We start from the raw sequence: 22,826 nt of genomic DNA on the forward strand, positions 1-22,826 counted from the left end.
TGCAGGCGAAACAAACATCCTTTTCCCTGACTTACCAAAGCCTCAAGCGAAAAAGAATAAAACAAGACTTTACAGTCATGGAAGAAAGACACAACAACCAAACTTGTCTCCCAACATCAACTATATCGATGATCCATCCACACAATCCCATCTTCCAACAACAATTGAATTGACAAGACTTATCACATCAAACAACTCAACCAATAGCAAACAACTCAATCATGTTCAACCACAATTCGGCAACTAATATACACAGCTCGATAATGAAACAGAAGAATATGGCCTATAACATACAGCTCGACAATCATCACAAATAGCTCAACCAAGGTAAAAAAATCTCATGGCCAAGCTCCAAAACATACATGTCAAGTTCTAAAACCTCTAAATCGAGGTCCAAAACAACTTGGTATAAAGAACTCAACAAAGACCAACCCAAGCCAACAGACAACCCAACCCGGGCAATACACAATACAACCTGAATAAGACCAACCCAATCTGACCAACAAATAACCCAACATGGCCAAGATCAACCCATCCTGACAAACCAAATAATCATAGCTCAGTCCAAAGATAACACAACACGATTTTCACTTACAAAACCTTAAAACAACATCAAACCACTCAAAACAACACAGCTTCGCAACGTAAACAACCCATATTCATGTTAAACCCCGTGAAAATCAACCTTAACAACATGGTTCATACTCATAACTTCACTTATTCAACATAAAGGAAACAATTACGAACATAATATAAAACAACATGGCTAAAACTTTCAACACCATGAACTACACGCTTCAACATTTAGTAAAACCATTAAGACCTCAAGAACAAATAATGGACAAGAATTCAACTACAATTATTTTTACGATTTAAATGGTATTCTCCACTAAACTACTTGTGTGGATATGCCCAAGAAAAATGTTGTGGTGGAGCAAAAGCACTAGCACATTGAATGTTGTTTTATTTTTCAATGCAGATTACCAGACATCTTTTGGTCATATGATGTAAATCATACCATTTTTTTGATAAATAGATTATTGACAACGTTGTCATTGACACGATCAAATTAATACTACTAAATTATAACAACTCCAGTATTGTTTAGATAATAGCCAACAAAATAGAAATAGTAAATTCAATCTTAAGTCGTCTACCAACGAACATGGAATTGATTTTTAACAAATTAGTTCTTATAAAAACTATAAAAAGGGTTAGTAAAATAATAATGAAGATAAAGATAAAGAAAATATTAAAGAACGAAGTAACAAAATATAGAAAGAAAGAATTTTATAAAGAGATTTAAAAAGATAAAAACAATGATAAAGAAAATAGGTTGATTTCATTGCTTTTTCAAAATAGGATTCTTCTTGGTTATCTAAATATTATTGTTTAATTAATTATTGTCTTAGATTTTCAAATTAATCAATGTAAATTCTCAATTATTTGTTGGCGTTCTCACTATTAACCAAAATACATTCTCAATAAAAATAGGACTATGTAAAAGATTTTAGCACAATAGAATCCCCTTTAAATGAAATTGTCAAGAAAGATATAAGGTTTAGATGAACAAAAAAATAAGAAGCTTTTGATAATCTCAAATATAAACTTACACATGCACCCATCTTAGCTTTACCAAATTTTGAGAAATCTTTTGAAATAAAATGTCATGCTTCTTATGTAGGTATAGGAGGTGTTCTCTTACAAAAAGGACATCTTATAATTTATTTTAGTGAAAATTTGAAAGGGACAACAAGAAATTATTCTACTTGTAATAAAAAGTTATATGCCCTAGTGTGAGCTTTGCATACTTAGCAACATTATTTGTTTCCTAAAGAATTTGTAATTCATAGTGATCACGAATTTCTTAAATACATTAAGAGTCAAGGTAAACTCAATAAGAGACATTTCAAACGAGTAGAATTTATTGAGAAATTTCATTATGTTATATAAGGAAAATCAAATGCGGTAGTTGATGCATTATCTGGGAGACATGCATATTATCCATGGTTGAAACTAAAATGCTTGGTTTTGAAATTTTAATGGAATTGTATGCTGATGACAATGACTTTGGTAAAATTTATAACATTGTGAAAATGGAGCTTTTACAGAGTTTTATAGGCATGACAATTTTCTTTTTAAGGGAACTAAATTGTGTATTCCTAAAAGTTCAATAAGAGAATTATTTGTCAAAGAATTTCATGAAGGGATTAATGAGACATTTTGGGATCAAAAGACATTGGATATGTTGCATGATAATTTCTTTTTGTCTTGCATGAAACATGTTAGTCTTTTTGTAATAGATGCTTGTAAGTGTGCTAAATTCAAATCCATGATATTTATGTCATTTCATGTTCCTAACTCTCATTGGACTAATATACCTATAGATTTCGTTTTAGGTCTTCTAAGGTCCAAAGGAGGAAAAAAATTTGTTTTTGTTATAGTTGAAAAATTTTCGAAGATGGTCAACTCCATTCCATGCCATAAGAACGATGATGCCAACCATGTAGCTAACTTTTTTTTCAACTTATATTTTCTTTGACCCACTTTCTCAACAACATACGAGAGTCAACCATGATGAAGAAGACATAACACAGAACACCAAGATCAAAACATCGTTGTCAGGGGATATCATAAAATTTAATAGTTATATTGATCATTTGAATCACGCTATAATGATAACAATCATGGTCATAGTAAAATATTATCAGTTAAGTGTAAGAATAGTTGTTCAAATAATAATCATATTCTCTAAAGTAAAAACTTAATATTTGAATAAGAGATATATCAAAGAAATTATCTTATAATTTCTTTTAAAACTCTTATCTTTTAACAAATGAAAAGTTAGAAAATTGATGTCATTTTTGGAATCTATGATTTAATTTGAGATTTTTTTTAAACAATGTTGTAATGCTTGAATGATAATAATTGATGTTAACTTTTTTTTATCAAGACGGTGGACGTTCAATGGTTTGATTGTTAAAAAAAAAAAAAGACTAAATTAATTATTTTTTTAAAGTGTTTATCACTAAGAATGATATGAAATATGAGTAAGTGTATACATAACTTAAATATAGAATTTGAAGAGTTACTTTAAACCATGTAATGCATGTTTGAAGATGTAGTTATGAATGAATAATATCTATATATATATAAAGTATTTTCATTAGTGATATTGTATAATTGTTATTAACCCTACTATTTTTTTTATTGGATTATTCGATTATAAAAAGGTCTAAATGGTTGATAGTTGTCTTAGTAAGACGACAATATGATGGCTTTACAGGTTGGCAAAAGACCTTGCATCCTAACCCTTTTTCTTTCCTTTATTTTTTTCCTGCATTATTTCTAATACTTCTGTTCCAGCTAGCAACCAAAATCATCTTATTACAGCAAAATATCACAACAAAAACATAACAAACAGATAACTTAGCTAACAGTTAAAACCCCTTCTTTTGTAAATTAATTAAAACATAATTCATTTTTCCTTTAAACTCTTAAATACCTTCACAGTTAATATTACCATCATATTGCTCCATTAATTTGCTTCAGTATGTATTTAATAATTACAAGAAAAAAAAGAAAAGAAATTATAATCACTTACACAGTTACGTTTGGTAAATATAGATATTTTATGGCCTAATTACAGTGAGTGAGGGTAGAAAAGGTAATGTGTACTATTATAGAAAATGGAAATAAATAAACGGTAGTGTATTTTTTATGCAAAGGAAAAAGAACTGAAGAGAGAGAAGCTAGATGGTTCAGCAAATAATAAAAAAACCGTTAATTTATGACTTTTAAAGCAAAAGATAAGATAATATTAAAAAACAATAAATGTTTATTTTTTTAATAATTAATAAATGTTTAGTTTCTTTGCTTTTTCTTTGAAGAAAAATTCAGACAGGCCTGTGCTCCACGTTGCTCTCACGCGGCTCGCCGCTGCCTACGTTCATAATTTATGACTATTGCTACTTTGGGTAATCTTCATATTCAACAATTATTTAATCCTATTTAAAAGTTATACAACAAAAACACTTGGATATACAACTTTTATATTAATAATTATAAACATTATTTTTTATTGCATAAATAATATATAGTTGAGTAATGTAATAAAATCATTTATATTGAGACTTCAAATAAAATCCTTGATTATATTTCAAAAAAAAACAAATGGGATTGTGTACTGTTTTTGGTTAATACTAATTCATGTAAAAAGAAATTGAAAATTGTTTATTATAATAATATTTTTCAACTGTTTTGAATTTACTTTATTTTAATTAAACGGTTTGATTTATATTTTTGATTGAAAAGGAAGTTATATCTTGATATAATGTTATATTTAGAATTAATAAGCTGTATAAGTGCTCGTTATAGAATGTTGTTTTACAGTTTGATTTTGTTATATTTACATTTAGTAAAATATGATAGTAATTTTATATTGTATTTGTAATTACGATATTGTATAATCTATTTAGGAAAATGAGAACATTTTAAACTTTTAAAAAGAATCTAAAATATATATTTTATTTGACATTTTTCATTATAAAATATTAACTATCTTTTTTTTTAAATGACAATTTTATAAAAATAATATAAAAAAAAATAAAAGTTAGTTAAGTTTTGAGTCTACTTGCAACTTTTTAATTATGTCCCTAATAAATTTTTATAGTATATTCAGTAATTAATAAAATTACATTTTTCAATTAACACACTATTTTTAAATTTATTTTTTTAATTAAATAATTTGACAGTTATTCTGTTCCAATGAATAATCCTATGACATTTAGAAGAAAAAATTAAATATAAATATTTAATTGAAAAATATAATTGTATTAAATAATTAGATATTGAAACTCAATTCAACTTCACACTTATCAAATACTAAAATCCTAATTAAATGAAAAAACAATTCAACTAATGATGCTATACTGAAAACTCTATTAAATGAAAAAACAATTCAAAAGAAAGATGATGCAATACTAAAAACTTAATTAAATGAAAAAACAATTCAAATTATAATGGAAAATATTTGTTAGATTCAAAATTTATATTTATTGAAAGTCACGTATCGATAGACCAGTTTAAAGTATATAAATGAATGTAAACATCATCTTATAAACTGATTTTGTAAAGTTAAATTAGGTTTAAAATTACTTCTTAATATTATACAGCGTCTATCGTATTAATATTTTTTATTTGTTAATGTAAGGTGAATATTTTATGAATACAATTTATAAATTTATTTTACTTAATAATATTTATACTTTCCTATTAATTTAAGTTGAATTTCTTTAATATATCATTCAGAAAAATGTTTTAAAATATAAACTCGATTTAATCTAATTATATAATAAATATATTATTAATCTAATAATTATATCGTAAAATATGATATAATTATGACATTTGTAATCAGCCGGAATATTTTATCGGGATAAATATAATATATTACACATATGAACAAATATGATATAATTATGACATTTTAGTATATTGATGATTATTGTTCTTATTATGTTATAAGTATGGGCAATTTTTTTTCTACTTTTTGAAACATGGAAAATATTTTTTTTATGAAACAATGAGATAAAAGTTAAATTAAATCCAATCTAACTTATTTTAATTGAATTAAGGTAAAATTAGACCTTCAATGCCAAATTAAAATTATTTAAACTAAAATATAAACTAAAATAGTGAAAAACTAAAAATTAAAATTAAACCATGTATTAGATACAACATATATATAAAAGGATAATGATATTTAGACAAATATTTTTTTATAACATTTGAATTTGTTATTATGTGATTAGTCTAAAATTATTTCACAATCAATAATAATAAGGTTTAAACCATTTAGTTGTCCCTATTTTTGGGAGGTTTTCCATTTTAATCTCCGTCTTATTGGAATCCCCAATTGAGTCCCTATAAGTGGTAATTTCAATCAATTAAGCCTCTACCCTTAAATTTAGTTAACGGGTTAACTTTTTTGCACAGCTGGAAGGAAGGATGACCTATTAACCATTTAGAGTTGAAAGGTCACGTTTACAGAAATTAATAGGTCATCCTTCCAGCTGTGCAAAAAAAGTTAACTCCGTTAACCAAATTTAATGACAGGGCTTAATTGATTGAAATTAGCACTTAAACCTAATAATAATCATAAACACTATCATGGATCAATTACAAAATGATATAAATGATAAATATTATAAAAAATATTATATAAGTATATTATCCCATATAAAAACCGGTTAGAAATCCTAAGACATCTAAATATAATATATATTTTAGGAAAAATAGTGGTTAGTTGCATTACAATTCATAATATTCCAAACCCAACTGTATCCTCTTGTTCATTTCTCTCTCTTTCATTATCATTCTTCTCAATTTCAATTCCTCCGAGATTCTCGCTTTGCCCAGTTAAGGCGTCACGTTAACCCTCTCCAGAATGAACCAACCGATTAATTTTTAATTCTTATTAACTAAAAAAAAACTAAATTAACTATTTCATTTCTCATTTTCCTCAGCAACTAGAATAAAAATATATTATATTATATAATTTAATTAATTTAGAAAACCCGATGAAACACATTATTACAGCGTTTTGCAGCGTTTCTACGTGTCCATACTTGATAAGTCTCCTCATACACCTTATTAGACTATCTCTGACTCACTTTCCTAAACACACAAGACAACCTTAACCTTAACCTTTGCAGCCACAATGGCCGGCGAACTCGCCGGAGACCACACGCCAGAGCTCCTCTGTCTGGTCCACGACATCTCCGGAATGTGCGTCGGCTCCTCCTCCGCTGCACCCATTCCCACCGACGCCATGTTCCGCAAGGACTGTACCGATCTAGTTCGCCGGATCTCCCTCCTCACCCACTTGTTCGAGGAGATTAGAGAACTCAACAGCAACAATGTTGTCGCTTCCGCTTCCTCGTCTTCTTCCTCCTCTTCCGCCGCATCTTGGTCCTCTGATCTTCTCTTCGCTCTTCAGTCTGCAAGAAGTTTGCTTTCCGTCGCCAGAAACTTCCGTTCCAATTGCTCCTCTGTGAGTTTCTTGATCTATTTCAACGCTAACGCGTTGGGGATTTCGAAACTTAAGCTCCGACTTCGTATTCTTCGGTTTTTTCAGTAATTTAGATCTGTAGTTCTCTGGCTAAAATTCCCAAACTTTTAGTTCTTTTTTGCATTGCTTTCCGTGACCGTAACAGGCATAGGACAAAGTTTTTTTTAGGCAGATTTCTCTTTAATTTTGTGTTGGTTATAAAGTTCAATTATTATTTGTGAGAGTAGATATTTCAGGAAATTTACTTTAACTTTTTTTTGTTGAGTGGGTGTAATTCGTGCAATCAAACTGCTAGATATTGTTATGTTTCATTGGAGAAAGTAAAATACCTCCCCCATATGTTACTCAGGACTTGTTATGTTCTTTGTGTTATTTACAAAGAGGATCGGTTTTGTAGAAGAGACCATTCTCCCACAGCTTGGGGAATCAAGGTTTGAATCCTTTACAAGAGAGACTCGCATTTGGGGATAAACGGTGTCTGAAACAGGATATTTGTAGAAAAAAAAATTGTCCACTGTGTTGTTTCATTAAATGGTAGTGCTCCTCTTTTTGGCATTCTGGGGGTTGTTCTTCTTGTCTTTGGTAAATTCGTGTGTCCTTACTATGTGTTCTTTACATAGAGAGATAATTTTGCACTTGTTCAATTATTTAAGTCGGAACCTTAGGGGGTTGAATTTCTATGGGCATGTCTATGTGTATAATGATGTCTGTGTTACTTCTCTAAAATTTGATGTATCTTGATTTAAGGATGGAGCTGCAAAGACCATTGTCTTCCAATTTCAGTGTGTGACGTGGAAATTGGAGAAACTGTTGAGTGATTTGCCGTATGACAATTTGGACATCTCAGAGGAAGTCAAAGAACAGGTAGACTTTGGATGAATGGGTTGAGTTTTAATTTGATATACTGTTTGCTTGAGTTAATTCGCTGATATTATCTCTTTTTTCTAGGTGGATTTGGTAAGAACGCAATTGAAACGAGCCTCAGAAAAATATGGGTTTATGATTTCAAAGATGCCATCTCATGAATTATCCAAGCCGCTGACTGAAGAAATTAGTCAGGTTCTTTCCAAATCCGTGGGTGGATTATACAAACAACATAGCTGTCCTGAAAATTTATCAGAACTAGACAGCATTTCTAAAAGCAATGGAGAGAATAATTGCAGCACAAATCGACTTGGATCTCTCTTGGAAAGAGCAAGGAGCATCCCTGCATCTTCTGAAGTTCTCTTTTCGAATGAATCTGATCCTGAAAGTCAAGAAGTTTCTGAGACAAAAAGTCTACCTGAGGTTAAAAGGCCTGAAGCAATTGTGATTCCTGAAGATTTTCTTTGTCCTATTTCCTTAGAACTAATGAGGGATCCTGTTATTGTGGCGACGGGTCAGGTAAATTCATCTCATGAGATCAGATGTTGCATCAACAAAAGAAATATTCCTGCAATTTTTTCTGGTCTTCTAACTTTCCTGCTTCCTTTATTCTGCAGACGTATGAGAGATCTTACATACAGAGATGGATAGATTGTGGAAATACAACGTGTCCGAAAACTCAGCAGAAGCTCCAACATTTGACACTCACACCAAATTATGTTTTAAGGAGCCTTATTTCTCAGTGGTGTATAGAGCACAACATCGAGCAGCCAACAGGACTAACTAATGGGAAAATAAAGAAGAGTGACGGGTCATTCAGAGACGTTACGGGTGACATAGCAGCAATTGAAGCTCTGGTGCGGAAGCTCTCCAGCCGGTCTGTTGAGGAGCGTAGAGCAGCTGTTACTGAAATTCGATCGCTGTCCAAACGAAGTACTGACAATAGGATACTAATTGCTGAAGCTGGAGCCATTCCAGTTCTAGTCAACCTTCTAACATCAGAAGATGTATTGACGCAAGACAATGCTGTTACTTCAATTTTAAACCTTTCCATTTATGAAAATAACAAAGGACTTATAATGCTTGCTGGTGCCATTCCATCCATTGTCCAAGTCCTCCGTGCTGGAACCATGGAAGCAAGAGAAAATGCAGCAGCAACCCTCTTCAGCTTGTCACTTGCAGATGAGAACAAAATTATAATTGGCGCGTCAGGAGCCATACCCGCTTTGGTAGAATTGCTCCAAAACGGGAGTCCTAGAGGAAAGAAGGATGCTGCAACAGCATTATTCAATTTATGCATTTATCAAGGGAACAAGGGCAGGGCCATTAGGGCAGGGATCATCACAGCATTGTTGAAAATGCTTACAGATTCAAGCAAATCAATGGTTGACGAAGCCCTAACAATAATGTCAGTTCTTGCCAGCCACCAAGAGGCAAAAATTGCTATAGTAAAAGCCAGCACTATACCAGTTTTGATAGATCTTTTGAGGACCGGATTGCCTCGCAATAAAGAGAATGCAGCAGCTATTCTTCTCGCCTTGTGCAAGAGGGATGCCGACAATCTTGCTTGTATAAGTAGACTTGGTGCCGTCATACCTCTCTCTGAACTCGCTCGAACTGGTACAGAGAGGGCCAAACGGAAGGCTACTTCATTACTGGAGCATCTTCGTAAGTTGCAGCAACTTTAAATGGCGTAGTTCTGCAAAGAACTTCAAGTTTGTTCTCATTATTTGACATAATTTTCCACACTGCGGTTTGCAAACTGGTCATACGAGGTGAAGTAAGAAAGTCAGCCTCCTTGATTCAGTTATTCTTTTCTTGGTTTCTTCTTTTTTAACCCCTGTATGAGCGTGTAAAGAAATCAATTGATATATTGTTTACACAAGTTCCTGTTTACGTCTTTATTAGTTTGTTGCCCTGTTGAAATAGTTAACTGTAGCATCTAGCCCTTGTTCTACCGATTACAAACTTAAATTAGACCGTGCCAGAATCAAGGCATTCTTTGAATCTCAATAAATGTACTCAGATTTAACATCAAATTTTTCCAGGTAGAAAAGTCAACAGTTGTCTTCCCTTTCATTTTTCTTCAGTTTTTCCTAATCAAATCATAAAAGTAGAAGCTGGAAAGTAAAAGAGAAGTTTATACGAATATATTCATTCAGAGAATCTGTGACTAATATTTGTTTTTGGATATGTTCCTTCCTTTTGAAGTGCATGAGCTCAGCCTGAACCAAACATTTGTACTATGCTTCTTCCTGTGCAATCAGAGTTAACTCCCTCAGGATCATTGAGATTAGCTGAGGAATTGAAAAGGAATCTTCCTTTAATAAATGGACACTAGATTCAGGGTGAGGTCAATGTGAGAGATCTGGCCTAGAACATCTGGCTCATTTACTTCAAGTAGAAGTCATCTTTGAACCAAACAGCAAGGAAGCAACTGGATCCAGTTTATAAGGAAAAGTCCACAAAATAGCAAATCACCCAAGATATGCGGACACCTCCGCGTGTATTCAAATCAATTTTTAAATTACTCCCTAAAATTTCATCTGAATACGGATCACTCGATTTAATTTCATGTTTTGACATCTAACTATGTTTTAAATAATATTACTTTACTTTTGAAGAAAAATATATGAAAAAATTTTAAAAAAAAAACAAAAATTGTAAAAGTGATAACTAAATTTACCTTTTTATTATAAGAACTAAGAAAACTATACTTAATTTTTTTTAGATTGATAAGATGTATTATTGGAGTTATTGATGAAAAAGGATTGTTACACCATTTCATTGGTAATTTGTCTTGATTTTGCCGACAAGTGATTAAGCTACAAGATCGGATACCTTCTCTCTTTTATGTTGTCCCAATCCTTTTAATCTGCTACTTGTTTTTCCCCTTTTCGTAAAAAGGTTCTTTTCATATCTTTTATTAGATAATTTTGAGATGCATGATATTTTCATATCTTTTATAAGCTACTTCATAGATGCATGATCATACCACATGTTTCACATGTTTCACTTTCATCAACCTTTGTTCTTTTCTTTTCCACATTAGCTATTAGTATTCCTAGATTTTACTTTAAAATAATCGAACTTGTTGATGTTTGATGTAAAATGACTTTCAATTATTGACACCTTAACTCTTTTTAGTATTTTTAAACACATTTTCAATTAATAGAATACTAAATTGTGAAGGATAATTACATAGCTTTAATTAAAACAATAAACCCCTGCAAAAGTAAAATTTCCAGAAAAATGATAAAAACAAAACTTGAAGCACTTAAATCTAATTATGTTAAGAAACATCTACAATAGCATTTCCTCAGCTATGGTAAAACTTTATCATTACGTATCCAAGTGAGATGTTATTTGTCACATTTAATTTAATGTTTGTGTTTTGTGTGTGCTCATGGATGTGTGTAGGTGTGGGTGGGTGTACGTGTGTGTTTGTACGTACGTGTGAGTGTATGCATGGGTGGGTAGGTGTGTGCATGTGTGTATGCGCGTGTATGTGGGTGGGTGTGTGCGTGTGCGTTTACAGGTGCGTGTGTGCGTGTGTGTGCAGGTGCGTGTACAGGTGCGTGTGTGTGTAGGTGTGTATGTGTGTGTGTGAGTGCGTGCATGCGTGCATGCGTGCGAGCGAGCGTGCATGCGTATGTGCGTGCGTGTCTATGTCTGTGTGCGTGTATGTCTATGTGTGTGTCTATTTGTATGTGTGTGTGTGTCTGCCTGTGTGTGCGTGTGTGTGTGTCTGTGCGTGTGTGTCTGTGTGTGTGTCTGTCTATGCGTCTGTCTATGCGTGTGTGTATCTGTGTGTGTGTTTGTGTGTGTGTGTGATGGGTTCTTTAGTCAAGAACCTATGGAAAACTCACTCCTCACCCAAAACAAACACAAAGACAATCTGGAATACTTCTTTTATTCACTGTCAATCGAGAAAAAGAATACAGAGAGCCTAACCTCTCCCCCTCGGGACAACATGTCCTGATCAACAATTCTGTAAAAACCAAAAAGTAAAGTCCATTAATCTACCCACAACTATTTATACAAGTTTAACAGCTTCTCCCCGCTCCCCCTAACTGCTAAGGCAGTTAGACCAAACTAAAGTCTCTTCCTTCTTTCATAGACTAATAAAGGTCTAACATTACTCCCTCCCCCTTCAGCAACCTTGTCCCCAAGGTTGAATTCAGGATATTGATCCTGCATAGTTTCCACATCTTCCCACGTAGCTCCATCTCTTCCTCCGTCATGCCACTCCACCAATACTTGTTGCACAGTTTCTTCTCCCAACTGCCTGGTTCTTTTCTCAAGAATCTTCACTGGCCAATAACTGGGTCCCTCGGCCTGTAACTCAGTTGGTAGCTCCTTTTCTATGCTCTTCTCCCCCACCACCTTCTTTAATTGGGAAACGTGCAATACAGGACGTATCCTGGCTGTTTTAGGTAGCTGTAAGTGATAAGCCCAAGGATTAAGTCCTGAGCCTCATTCCTAGTGATTAAGTCCTGAGCTACCGTTTCCACCGCTGTCTCCCTTGGAACAAACCTGCTCAGTGATGGGGGCGCTCTTCCATACACAATCTCAAATGGGGAACACTTTGTTGCGCCTTGATAACTGGTAGTGTACCAGTATTCAGCCCAAGGCAGCATCATCTTCAAATTTTTGGGTTGCTCGAAGCAAAAACACCTCAAATATCCTTCTACAATGCGGTTCAAGACCTCAATTTGACCATCAGTTTCTGGATGGTAGGCAGTACTCATTTTAAGATGGGTTCCCTGCATCTTACAGAGTTCTTTCCAAAACACACTAAGAAAAAGGGGATCCCGGTCACTTACAATCGACACCAGAATCTCATGCAACGAAACCACCTCTTGGACAAATGCTTCTGTCACCGTTCTTGCTGAGTAGGGGTGCTTCAGTGCGACAAAATGACCATATTTGCTTAATCTGTCCACCACGACCAATATGGCATCAAAGCTCTGAGATTTGGCCAGCTTTACGATGAAATCAATACTTACTTCTTCCCACACCGCCTGAGGAATAAGGAGGGGTTGTAATAAAAAATGCAATGGGTTTTCTGTTCTGCATGAGCACTGCCCCCACACCAACTCCCGATGCGTCGCATTCCAAATGAAACTCCTGCTTGAAATCAGGCAAGGCCAAAATTGGTGTTGTTGTAATGGTTGTCTCGAGTTTCTTCGTCGCGGTACTGGTTGCCTCTGACCACTCGAACTTCCCTTTTTTTAGCAACTCAGTAAGAGGCTTGGCGATTTTCCCATAACCCTGTACAAACCTCCGATAATACCCAGTTAAACCCAGAAAACCGCTCAAAGCCTTTATATTTTTCGGTTCTCCCCACTCCAACACCGTCTGGATCTTCTCCTTGTCCATCTCCACACCTCTTCCCGATATTATGTGGCCCAAATATCCAATCTATTTTTTTCCAATTTCACATTTGCTTTGATTCGCTACCCATTTTTGTTGTCCCAATAACTGCAACACTTGTTCTAGCTGTTTCATATGATCCTCCCACGTAGGACTGTAAACCAAAATGTCGTCAAAAAAGACTGGCACACATCTCCTAAGAAAAGGCTGCATCAGATTATGCATCGCATTTTGGAATGTTGTCGGTGCATTAGTGAGCCCAAAGGGCATCACTAAAAACTCAAAGGGCATCAAATTATTCATCGCCTTTTCGAATGTTGCCTGTTTTGGGCATATCCTCCTCTTCCATGCGTATTTGATGATACCCTGCCTTCAGGTCGATCTTGGAGAAGTAATGGGCATCATGCAATTCATCTAATAGCTCCTCCATCACGGGAATGGGGTACTTATCGGGAACATTTGCCTTGTTCAAAGCCCGATAGTCAACACAAAAACGCGAACTTCCATTTTTCTTCACCAATATCACCGGACTGGAATATGGACTCTTGCTTGGCCTGATAATCCCAGCCTTCAACATATCAGCTACTTGTTTTCTATTTCTTCTTTCACCAAATAGGGGTATCTATGGGCGGACATTGATGGGGTTCACTCCTTCTTTAAGGGTGATTTGGTGTCCCATTTCCCGATAAGGGGGTAGCCTTTCTCTTTCCACAAAAACCCCATTGTGCGCCTACAAAACAGCGGTCAAATCATCTTGTTCTCTTGTCAAGTCCCCACTACACCCGTTGCCCCCTTGTTGCTCCAACTGTCCCAACTCCCACACCAAAAACCATGAGTCAGCATCCACTACTTTTAACAAGGCCTTAGGTTCCACTACCTGTCTGGACAGCGTTGGGTCCCCCTGTACCCTCACCTTCTTTCCATCCTCCGAATATGTCATGGACATCTCTTTCCAATTTATTACGACTTCACCAAGCTTTGCCAATCAAACAATACCCAATATAATATCCACGCCCCTAAGCTCGAAAACATACAGATCCTTCATTACCTTCGAACCCTCGACATCCTCTGGTGTTCGTCCCCAAGGCTCACGGCGTAAGGTGGGGTGTCGGTCACAGTCAACCCCAATTCTTCGGCCACCTTTCGACTGACAAAGTTATGACTGGCCCCACTGTCGATGAGGACCACAACTCTCCTATTGCCGATCGTTCCCATCAATTTCATGGTCTTGGGTGATGTTAGCCCCTCCGCTGAACACGCAGACAATTCCAGTGGCTTCTCCTCTGAATTCTCCTCTTCGAACACTTCATCCTCTTCTTCCTCCGCCAAGAGAAGCACTCGTAAACTTTTTTCTGAACAACGATGGCCTGGTGCAAACAGACCCCCACACCGAAAACAGCGACCTTCTTCCCGTCTTTTCAGAAATTTTGGGTAACGTAAATTCCTTACCGTTCGGGTTCTGTTGTCCTGACCGTTCGGTTTGCAACTGGCCTCTGACCTATCCATATCGTTCAATCTTCCCATACCGTTCGATCCTGCTCCACTCACTGATATCACACCTTCAACTTCGTTCGGTCGATTGGTAGCTAGCTGACTGTTCTCGTTTCTCGTCACAGCCCTAACCACTCGTCCCCACAGTTGTAGACCCTTCATCACATTACAACCTCCTCCTCACGCTCTAATAATTGCATCCTCTACGTCCCTAGCGATCCTAATCAGCCCCTCCAATTCCTTAGGATCTTGGATGCGGACTTGGCCCTTAATTTCTTCCTTCAATCCAGCCAAGAAGAATCCTAATGTCAATTCTTCCGTCAAGCCTTGCATTTGTCCCAGTAATACCTCGAAACTCCGGATGAATTCCTCCACCGACCTTTCTTGATGCAAGGTGGCTAATTGCTCGTACACCGTGCCCCAAAAGCCTCCTTCAAAACGATTGGTCAAGGATGCCTTTAATCCCATCCAAGACCGATTCTTGGTTTTGTCTTTCCAAATCTTGAACCAATAGCTCGCACTACCCTCCATGCTGATATACATGAGCTCAACTTTATCTTCTTCTGCCACTTTTTGAATGTCAAAGAAGAGTTCAGCCCGATTGATCCAAATGTAGGGCTTTTACCCATCAAACCTCGGTAAATCAACCTTCTTCCTCCAATTCTACTGTACTCCTCCATTGTCGCGTCGCTCATGGTTGTCATTCCCTTAGGTACTCCCTTTTTCCGATCCTCCTTCGTGATTATTCGATCCTCCGCCCATCATCTTCATCATTTATTGCAAGTCGCGTCTTATGGCCGCCGTTTCTTCTTTAATTCCCTCCACCGTTATCTCCAAATTATCTAATCTCTCCTCCGACTGATTGTCCATCGCTGATTTCCCGTTCCTCACGATCCGACAGGTTGGACCAAATGATAGGTTCTTTAGTCAAGAACCTATGGAAAACTCACCCCAAACAAACACAAAGACAATCTCGAATACTTCTTTTATTCATTGTCAATCGAGAAAAAAAATACAGAGAGCCTAACCTCTCCCCCTCAGGACAACATGTCCTGATCAACAATTATGTAAAATCCTAAAAGTAAAGTCCACTAATCTACCCACAACTATTTATACAAGTTTAACAGCTTCTCCCTGCTCCCCCTAACTGCCAAGGCAGTTACACCAACTAACTAAAGTCTCTCCCTTCTTTCATAGACTAATAAGGGTCTAACAGTGTGTCTGTGTGGGTGTGTGCGTGCGGGTGTGTGCGTGTCTATGTGTATCTGTGTGTGTGTCTGTGTTTGCCTGTGTGTGTGTGTTTGTGTGTGTGTATGTCTGTGTGTGTGTGTCTTTGTGTGTGTCTGTGTGTGCGTGTGTGTTGAAGTTGCATGAAAACACTAGAAAGAGGGTTGAATAGTGTTTTCAAAAATTTTTCGTGGGTAGTAAGTTGATCGTGAAATAAATGATCTTCATGAGCTAATTGTCCTTAATGTTATAAACACTATCCTGTTGCATGCGCTTATAGAACTATCTTTAATTCATTCTCCTCGAGTTTGGTGAGGAATGAATTTTTTGTAGAATTGAAGTGTGTGATGAAACATCACTTTTCACATAATATGATTGGTTGTAATATAAATTCTAACAAACAAGTGTTTTATACCGATTCACTCAAACAAAGTTACTCCAATTCTCCTCTAAGATAACTTAGAAGGTTTCATTAGATTTTACATCTGAGTATTTTAAGCACTCCTGGTATCCCTAGACGCTCCTGGTATCAACTTGATACACCGTCTAGTTGAGTTTATGCCACTCCTAGTTGTCATTGTACACCAATAGCCAAATGCTACTATGACCTTGATTGAGTTTCACCCGCTCCTGGTTATGCAGTATTCTTCACCACTCCTGGTATCCCTAAACAACCCCGGTATCCCTTAAGACATTACCTAGTTGAGTTTAAGTCACTCCTAGTTGTCCCTGTCAACCCAGTAACCACTTGTTACTGTGAACTCGATTAAGTTTCACTCGCTACTGGTTGTGTAGTATTCTTTACCACTTCTGGTATCCCTATACAATCCTGGTGTCCCCTTATACGCTGCTTAATTGAGTTTAACTCACTCCTGGTTGTCCTTTCAACCCAGTAACCACCTATTACTCTGACCTCGACTGAATTTCACTCACTCATGGTTGTGTAGTATTATTCATCGCTCTTGGTATCGCTAGTCAACAAATAACACATGTTACCCTGAATAATTGCGTATTCGCTCCACTCCTAGTATCCCTAGTCAGTGAATAACCTTCAATTACCCTAGACCAGTTGAGTATTTGCTTCACTCCTGGTACTAGACAATTCTAGTATCCATTAATACGCTGCCTAGATTTCCTTAACTCATTTTCACAACATGTCTTTTAATTCTCTTCAGAATTACAATCAATGATTGCTTACAAGTCATTTAGAAAATTTGTGACATGAGGTGGAGGCAAAAGGTTACATTCCTGATACTAGTTGTGTTCTTCGTGATGTAAATGAGCCAATGAAGGTTAAATTATTCTTGGGACACAGTGAGAGACTAGCCATTGCATTTGGTCTTTTAAGCACTCCATATGGAAGCTTGATTAGGATCACAAAGACCTTTGTGTATGTGTTGACTGTCATACTATTACCAAATACATATCAAAAATAGTTCAGAGGGAAATTATAGTCAGGGATGCTAATCGTTTCCATCACTTTGTTAATGGGAAATGCTCATGTAATTATTAATGGTAATGAGGACTTGCTGAAAAGCTTTGAGCAAAAGTAACAAAAGTTACCTTAATGAGAATGAACATGACTAATGTCACACCTTTGGTACCCTTGTATTCATTACACGATTACAATAAGAGAACTATAGTTATTTCATCGTTTAACTTTACCAACCAGTCAATTGTGTTAGTGCGGTGTGTTGTAATTCTTTTTTTACATATGTGGGAATCACTTTAGAAATTCCATACATTGGTAGTTGTGTAAGTAACATGGGAGTTGAAGAACTTGACAATCGTCTCAATTAATTAATCATGACAAGAACATTAGAACTCTTTGGAGATTCCTGAAGTCGCCTCTATTTGAATGTTGTATTTCAATAATTGAAGTATACATTTAAAAATTCTTTTATGTACTTTGTGTGAACATATAAAACTAGGGTGATAATGGTGTAGTTTTTAAAAGTAAGAATTAAAGAAAAGACTTGAATTAAATGAATTTTTTGAGTTAATATAATTTTATAAGAAAATTTAGAAAATTTAGTTTTTAAGATTTTGACAGTTTCAAATTATTTTTTAATGTTAAATTTTAAAGAATTCTATAATAATTTTAAAGAATAATTTTCAAGCTTGTTCTCCCACAAATCTTAGAGGACATTGAACATCTCATAAAGACCCATATATCCTAAACTATTAAAAAAAACATATAAACATTGTTATAAACATGTATCATTTTAAATCCAATGTATGAATAATGTATAATATATGAATAATTCTTTTTTGGTTAAAACCACTTAGGCGTCCCAGTTTTCGTAAGGTCTTCCCACTTTGGTCCCGTTCTTTTAAAACTTCCCAATTGGGTCCTTAAAAGTGCCAATTTGGTTGAAATTAACCCTTCCCGTTAAAATTGAGTAACGGTGTTAAATGTAGGCAGAGTTGGATGGAGGACGTGTCAACCATTAAGTGGCGAATAACTGAGGGGCACGTGGCGTAGTTAATTGATAAAATGAAATTAAAAAGGGGATTAGGGTTAGTTAATTAAAAAAGGGGATTAGGGTTAGTTAATTAAAAAAGGGAATTGAGACGATCCAGAGTTGAGACCTCCGCAATTCGATCTTGTGGGGCATTCCAGGCACAAGAAATTTCTCATCATAAGATGCAGTTTCATGGACCTTGTTCTTGTTTAAACTGTGACAGCACAGCAGATAGAAGCAACTAGTCCCGTCGAATACTATTCTAGGAACATTCAACTTGTCAGCAACACCAGCGGCGCACAAGAGATTTGTGTCGGCAATTATGCAGCTTGGAAATGGGCTTTGGTTTTGTAGAAGCTCTTCTATTGGGCGCTGCAACAAGTTCAGAGCGACATTGAAGTGGATGGAGTTGAGAGGTGTGGTGACTATGCTTACTTTCACTTTGCGTCTTGCCAACATTTTGGCCATGTCCACCATGGGAAGAAGATGACCTGGGGCCATTAACGGTATGAACACAAAGTGGAGGTTGCAGAGGGATCTTGAATCCATTGTTTGCAAGCTTCTGTGTTGTGGGAGATTCTGAGAAATGGAAAAGACTCTCACTTTACCATAGATGTTTGCACACTGCAATACTAAGCTGAAAAGACTGCCGGCATATGGCCATGTGCTGCTATCTCCAAAGCTGATTCGTGGTTTGGAGCTTGGCCATACTTTCACTGTCTCAATTTCCCCTTCATACTGTGGATCGGCTCCACTTAAAATTGCTAATGAACTTTCGATGATACCTCTTAGATCCCTTTTTGATTTACCAGAACCCAAATTCCCCTTCTTTATTTCACTCAACCCTAATTCCCTTTTTTAATTAACTAACCCTAATCTCCTTTTTTAATTAACTAACCCTAATCCCCTTTTTAATTTCATTTTATCAGTTAACTACACCACGTGCCCCTTAGTTATTCGTCCATTTATAATGGTTGACACGTCCTCCATCCAACTCTGCCTACATTTAACACCGTTACTCAATTTTAACGGAAAGGGTTAATTTCAACCAAATTGGCACTTTTAGGGACCCAATTGGGAAGTTTTAAAAGAACGGGACCAAAGTGGAAAGACCTTACGAAAACATGGACGCCTAAGTGGTTTTAACCTTTTTTTTTTATGTATAGTTTCTTCTTATTTGTATAAATCCACGACAAATTCTTTACTCAAAAATTTTGTGGTGATTCAAAAAGATGTTAAGAAATTAAAAATACATTCTAATTTCTTCAATGTCTTTTATATGATCAACCTATATAACAATATAGTTTCTTTGCACAAACAAAGTAACATCTAACAAGGTAAAAAAATAACTTTCAAAGTCAATGCTCCACATATTCTTACGATGCCAAAAACTCTTCATCTTTGATAATATGTCATCTAACTTTGAACAAATCTCTGTCTACTTTGTATTGGTCAATATTTTTTTTAAGAGAAGTTTTCATTTGTACTTAATTTAAAAAACACTTATTTTCAAATAATGATGAGTGATTTAAAACAGTTTATTTAACTCAATGAAAATCAAACAATTTTAACTAGTTTGACTATTGTGAAACCAAAAGTAATGAAACTCTTTATAACTTATTCAAGTAAAACATGTTAAAGAAAAAAGCAATTATAAATGTTTAAAATAATATTTCTATATTCAATTATAGATGTGTAAAAATTATATTTTCCACCCAATTTTAAGAATACACAGACATAACCCATCATCTACATAGTAATGACAAAGGATCAAAAATAATAGACTGACTCATTCATTGGCATCTATACGGTAGGGTTTGCTTAAACCAAATATTTATATGAACATGCAATATTTTCTCAAGTCCAGTATTGCCAAAAGAGTAATGTTATTTGAACTTAAAATTGTTATAGAAAATGAGAGGTAAATGAATGTGTTATTATTATATACGATATTTTGAATACAGTTCCTGGTGAGATATGTAGTCTTCTATGTATGAGAAAACACAATTACATAAATCTCAAATAAAAGCTCTAGCAAATAGGAAAATCGTTTCATTTCATTGTAAACACTAGAAATCTCTATCTGGGTGCAAAGAAGGGGATTTTGTTCCCCGACGTCCAATTGCGGCATCAAAATTGTCACATTGGATAGCGAGGAGAACGCACATCTCGTCTTCAGTTAAAGATTGACTAACACAAAGGACAACGTGCAAGCAAATGTCTCTAAGAAGGCTGAAGACTTTGAAATAATATAACCTGAAAAAATAAAAACAACTAATGTACAAAACAAAATTATCGAATCGAAATCTAGGAGAAACATCAGTTAACTCAGTCCCTTAGATGTTCAATTAATGTTTGCGATCATAACCGCAAATCATTACAGGTCTGTAGGCTCATCACAGTTAACAATAGCATCATATCCTAGTCACAGTAACAAGAAATCAGAAATACTATAAATTTAGAAGAAAATTTAATTTAGTTGATCCAGCGTGCTCCGACAGCAAAGGGATGGTAGATCTAATCTTAAAAGATTTGTAAGTGTCACTAGTCTCAATGATTCAAATAGATCTTTTATTCAAATAGAAACGAAATACATCATCAGCATGGAAAATGCATTCTCATCCACAGCAGTAATTTGCTGTGTAGGAAGGTGTCCTAAGATTTTTCCAATTTCATCACATGATGTAACAAATNACAAATAANGCTNGCTTCAANGCCANTAACAATAAACANATTCACATNTAATGCATATGCGTCAACATATGAGCACACAAGGATTAAATCTATCTGAAACAAAAGTATAGGCCAAGATGCCACATAAACAAAAACGTAGACCTGAGATTATGGTACAGGATAAACAAAAGTGTAGGCACAAGACTAAGATGAAAGGAAACCAAAGTGTAGCCCAAAAACTAAGAGGCAAGGTAAACAAAACTGTAGCCGTAACACCAGTTGCATAGTAACGAAGGACTAAAAGAACGAGAACAGTGGCTAAAATTTTCAGAAAACCAACCCAACACAATTTTTCAAGAGAATGTTGCTCCCTATAATTTTCCATGAAAATGTGAGCATATTTTCTCAAAGCCAGATCCATGTACAACCATAGTCATAGATATTGTATACAATAAATCTCAATTCCCTCAGAAGAATTCTTGGATTAAATAATATGCTTCGATCTAATCTACCAAAAGTTTCATGCTTCGCATCTAAATACCGAGCTTAAAAGCAATACAGAAATGAAATAACAAAATGGATTTACAAACTTCGGATCTCAATTCAAAACAATAATATCAACGCCACCTCGTACTTTAGAGTTGAAAAAAATAAAAACAAGTTGCCAGCCGAAAATACAAAAAAAAAAAAAGTTCTCGACATCCAAATGAATGCAACACCAAAATTGAAAGATTGCATAGCGAGTGTAACACATATAAGCTTTAATTAAACAACGAAAAAGCTTTGAAACAGGTGCAAACGAAAATCTTAAAGAAAACGGATGCCTTTCAACTATTAACACCCAATCGAAACACCAAAATAATAATCAATAAACATAAGAAACCTATCACATTGAGTTTAGGTTACGTAAACTGTAAACATGTAAAAACACCAAATAGAAATCTTAAAGAAAAATTAGACAACTCAGTCCCTTAGATGTTCAGTTATGTTTGCGATCATAGCCGCAAATCATTACAGGTCTGTAGGCTCATCACAGCTGAAAATAACAACCATATTATCCAATCAACGAAAAAATGCAGACCCAGAATAAAAAACTAATATTTCCGTAGAAAATTGAATTTAGTTGCTCAGTGTGCTCCCAAAATCAATGGATTTTGGTAAAGATATTAAAGAACAACACAAATAACTATTGCTTCAAGGGAACGGGTCAAATGAGAACGGAAGAAACCTCACCGACCAGATAAAGAAGCCTATGATGATTTCGGGTTGTAAAAGTTGAAAAGAGGCAAAGAATGCTAAACCCTAATTTCATGTACAGAGGTTAAGAATAAGAGGCAGAACACAACAGGTAACAGTGTGGTTTATATAGCAGTTTGGTAGTCAATTTTAAAGGAGTAAGTTACACTTTGGTTGCGTTTTTAGATGTTTTATAGTTAAATATTATTTTAATATATTTTGTAAATAGTTTTATAAAATACTATTAGTTCAAATAACTATTCTTCAATAAATATAAAAATAAAAAAATTAAAAATAAATATATTAATTATAAATATATTTTATTTTTAAAATATAATTCTTTTCCATATTTAAAATTGAATAAATTCCATAATTTTAAACATGTAATAATAACTTTCAAGTTTTGTTAACAATTTGTATAG

The 22,826-nt window shown here is 34.8% G+C and overlaps 1 protein-coding gene and 1 long non-coding RNA gene across 2 annotated transcripts; one reads left to right on the plus strand and one right to left on the minus strand.

The window, feature by feature from the left end:
• Positions 1-6,625: 6,625 nt before the first annotated feature.
• On the plus strand, positions 6,626-9,992 carry LOC106769179 (U-box domain-containing protein 11). The gene is made up of 4 exons (XM_014654687.2): positions 6,626-7,054; positions 7,820-7,936; positions 8,021-8,455; positions 8,554-9,992. The coding sequence occupies exons 1-4, from the start codon at positions 6,722-6,724 to the stop codon at positions 9,622-9,624; spliced, it is 1,956 nt and encodes a 651-aa protein (XP_014510173.1). The 5' UTR covers positions 6,626-6,721; the 3' UTR covers positions 9,625-9,992.
• Positions 9,993-20,480: 10,488 nt separating this feature from the next.
• On the minus strand, positions 20,481-22,540 carry LOC111242015. Its single transcript, XR_002668466.1, has 2 exons — positions 22,402-22,540; positions 20,481-20,751 (listed from the first exon to the last, which is right to left on the minus strand). It is a non-coding gene; the product is annotated as an uncharacterized LOC111242015 (long non-coding RNA).
• Positions 22,541-22,826: the final 286 nt, after the last annotated feature.

This window comes from Vigna radiata, chromosome 7 (genome assembly GCF_000741045.1).
Source record: "Vigna radiata var. radiata cultivar VC1973A chromosome 7, Vradiata_ver6, whole genome shotgun sequence".
Taxonomy (NCBI): Eukaryota; Viridiplantae; Streptophyta; class Magnoliopsida; order Fabales; family Fabaceae; genus Vigna; species Vigna radiata.

Excerpts from the sequence above, each read along its gene's own strand:
- LOC106769179 (XM_014654687.2), top strand. The coding sequence starts at position 6,722 with ATGGCCGGCGAACTCGCCGGAGACCACACGCCAGAGCTCCTCTGTCTG. Across the intron at positions 7,055-7,819 it reads TCCGTTCCAATTGCTCCTCT|GATGGAGCTGCAAAGACCAT; the intron begins GTGAGTTTCTTG and ends TCTTGATTTAAG. Across the intron at positions 8,456-8,553 it reads TTATTGTGGCGACGGGTCAG|ACGTATGAGAGATCTTACAT; the intron begins GTAAATTCATCT and ends TTTATTCTGCAG.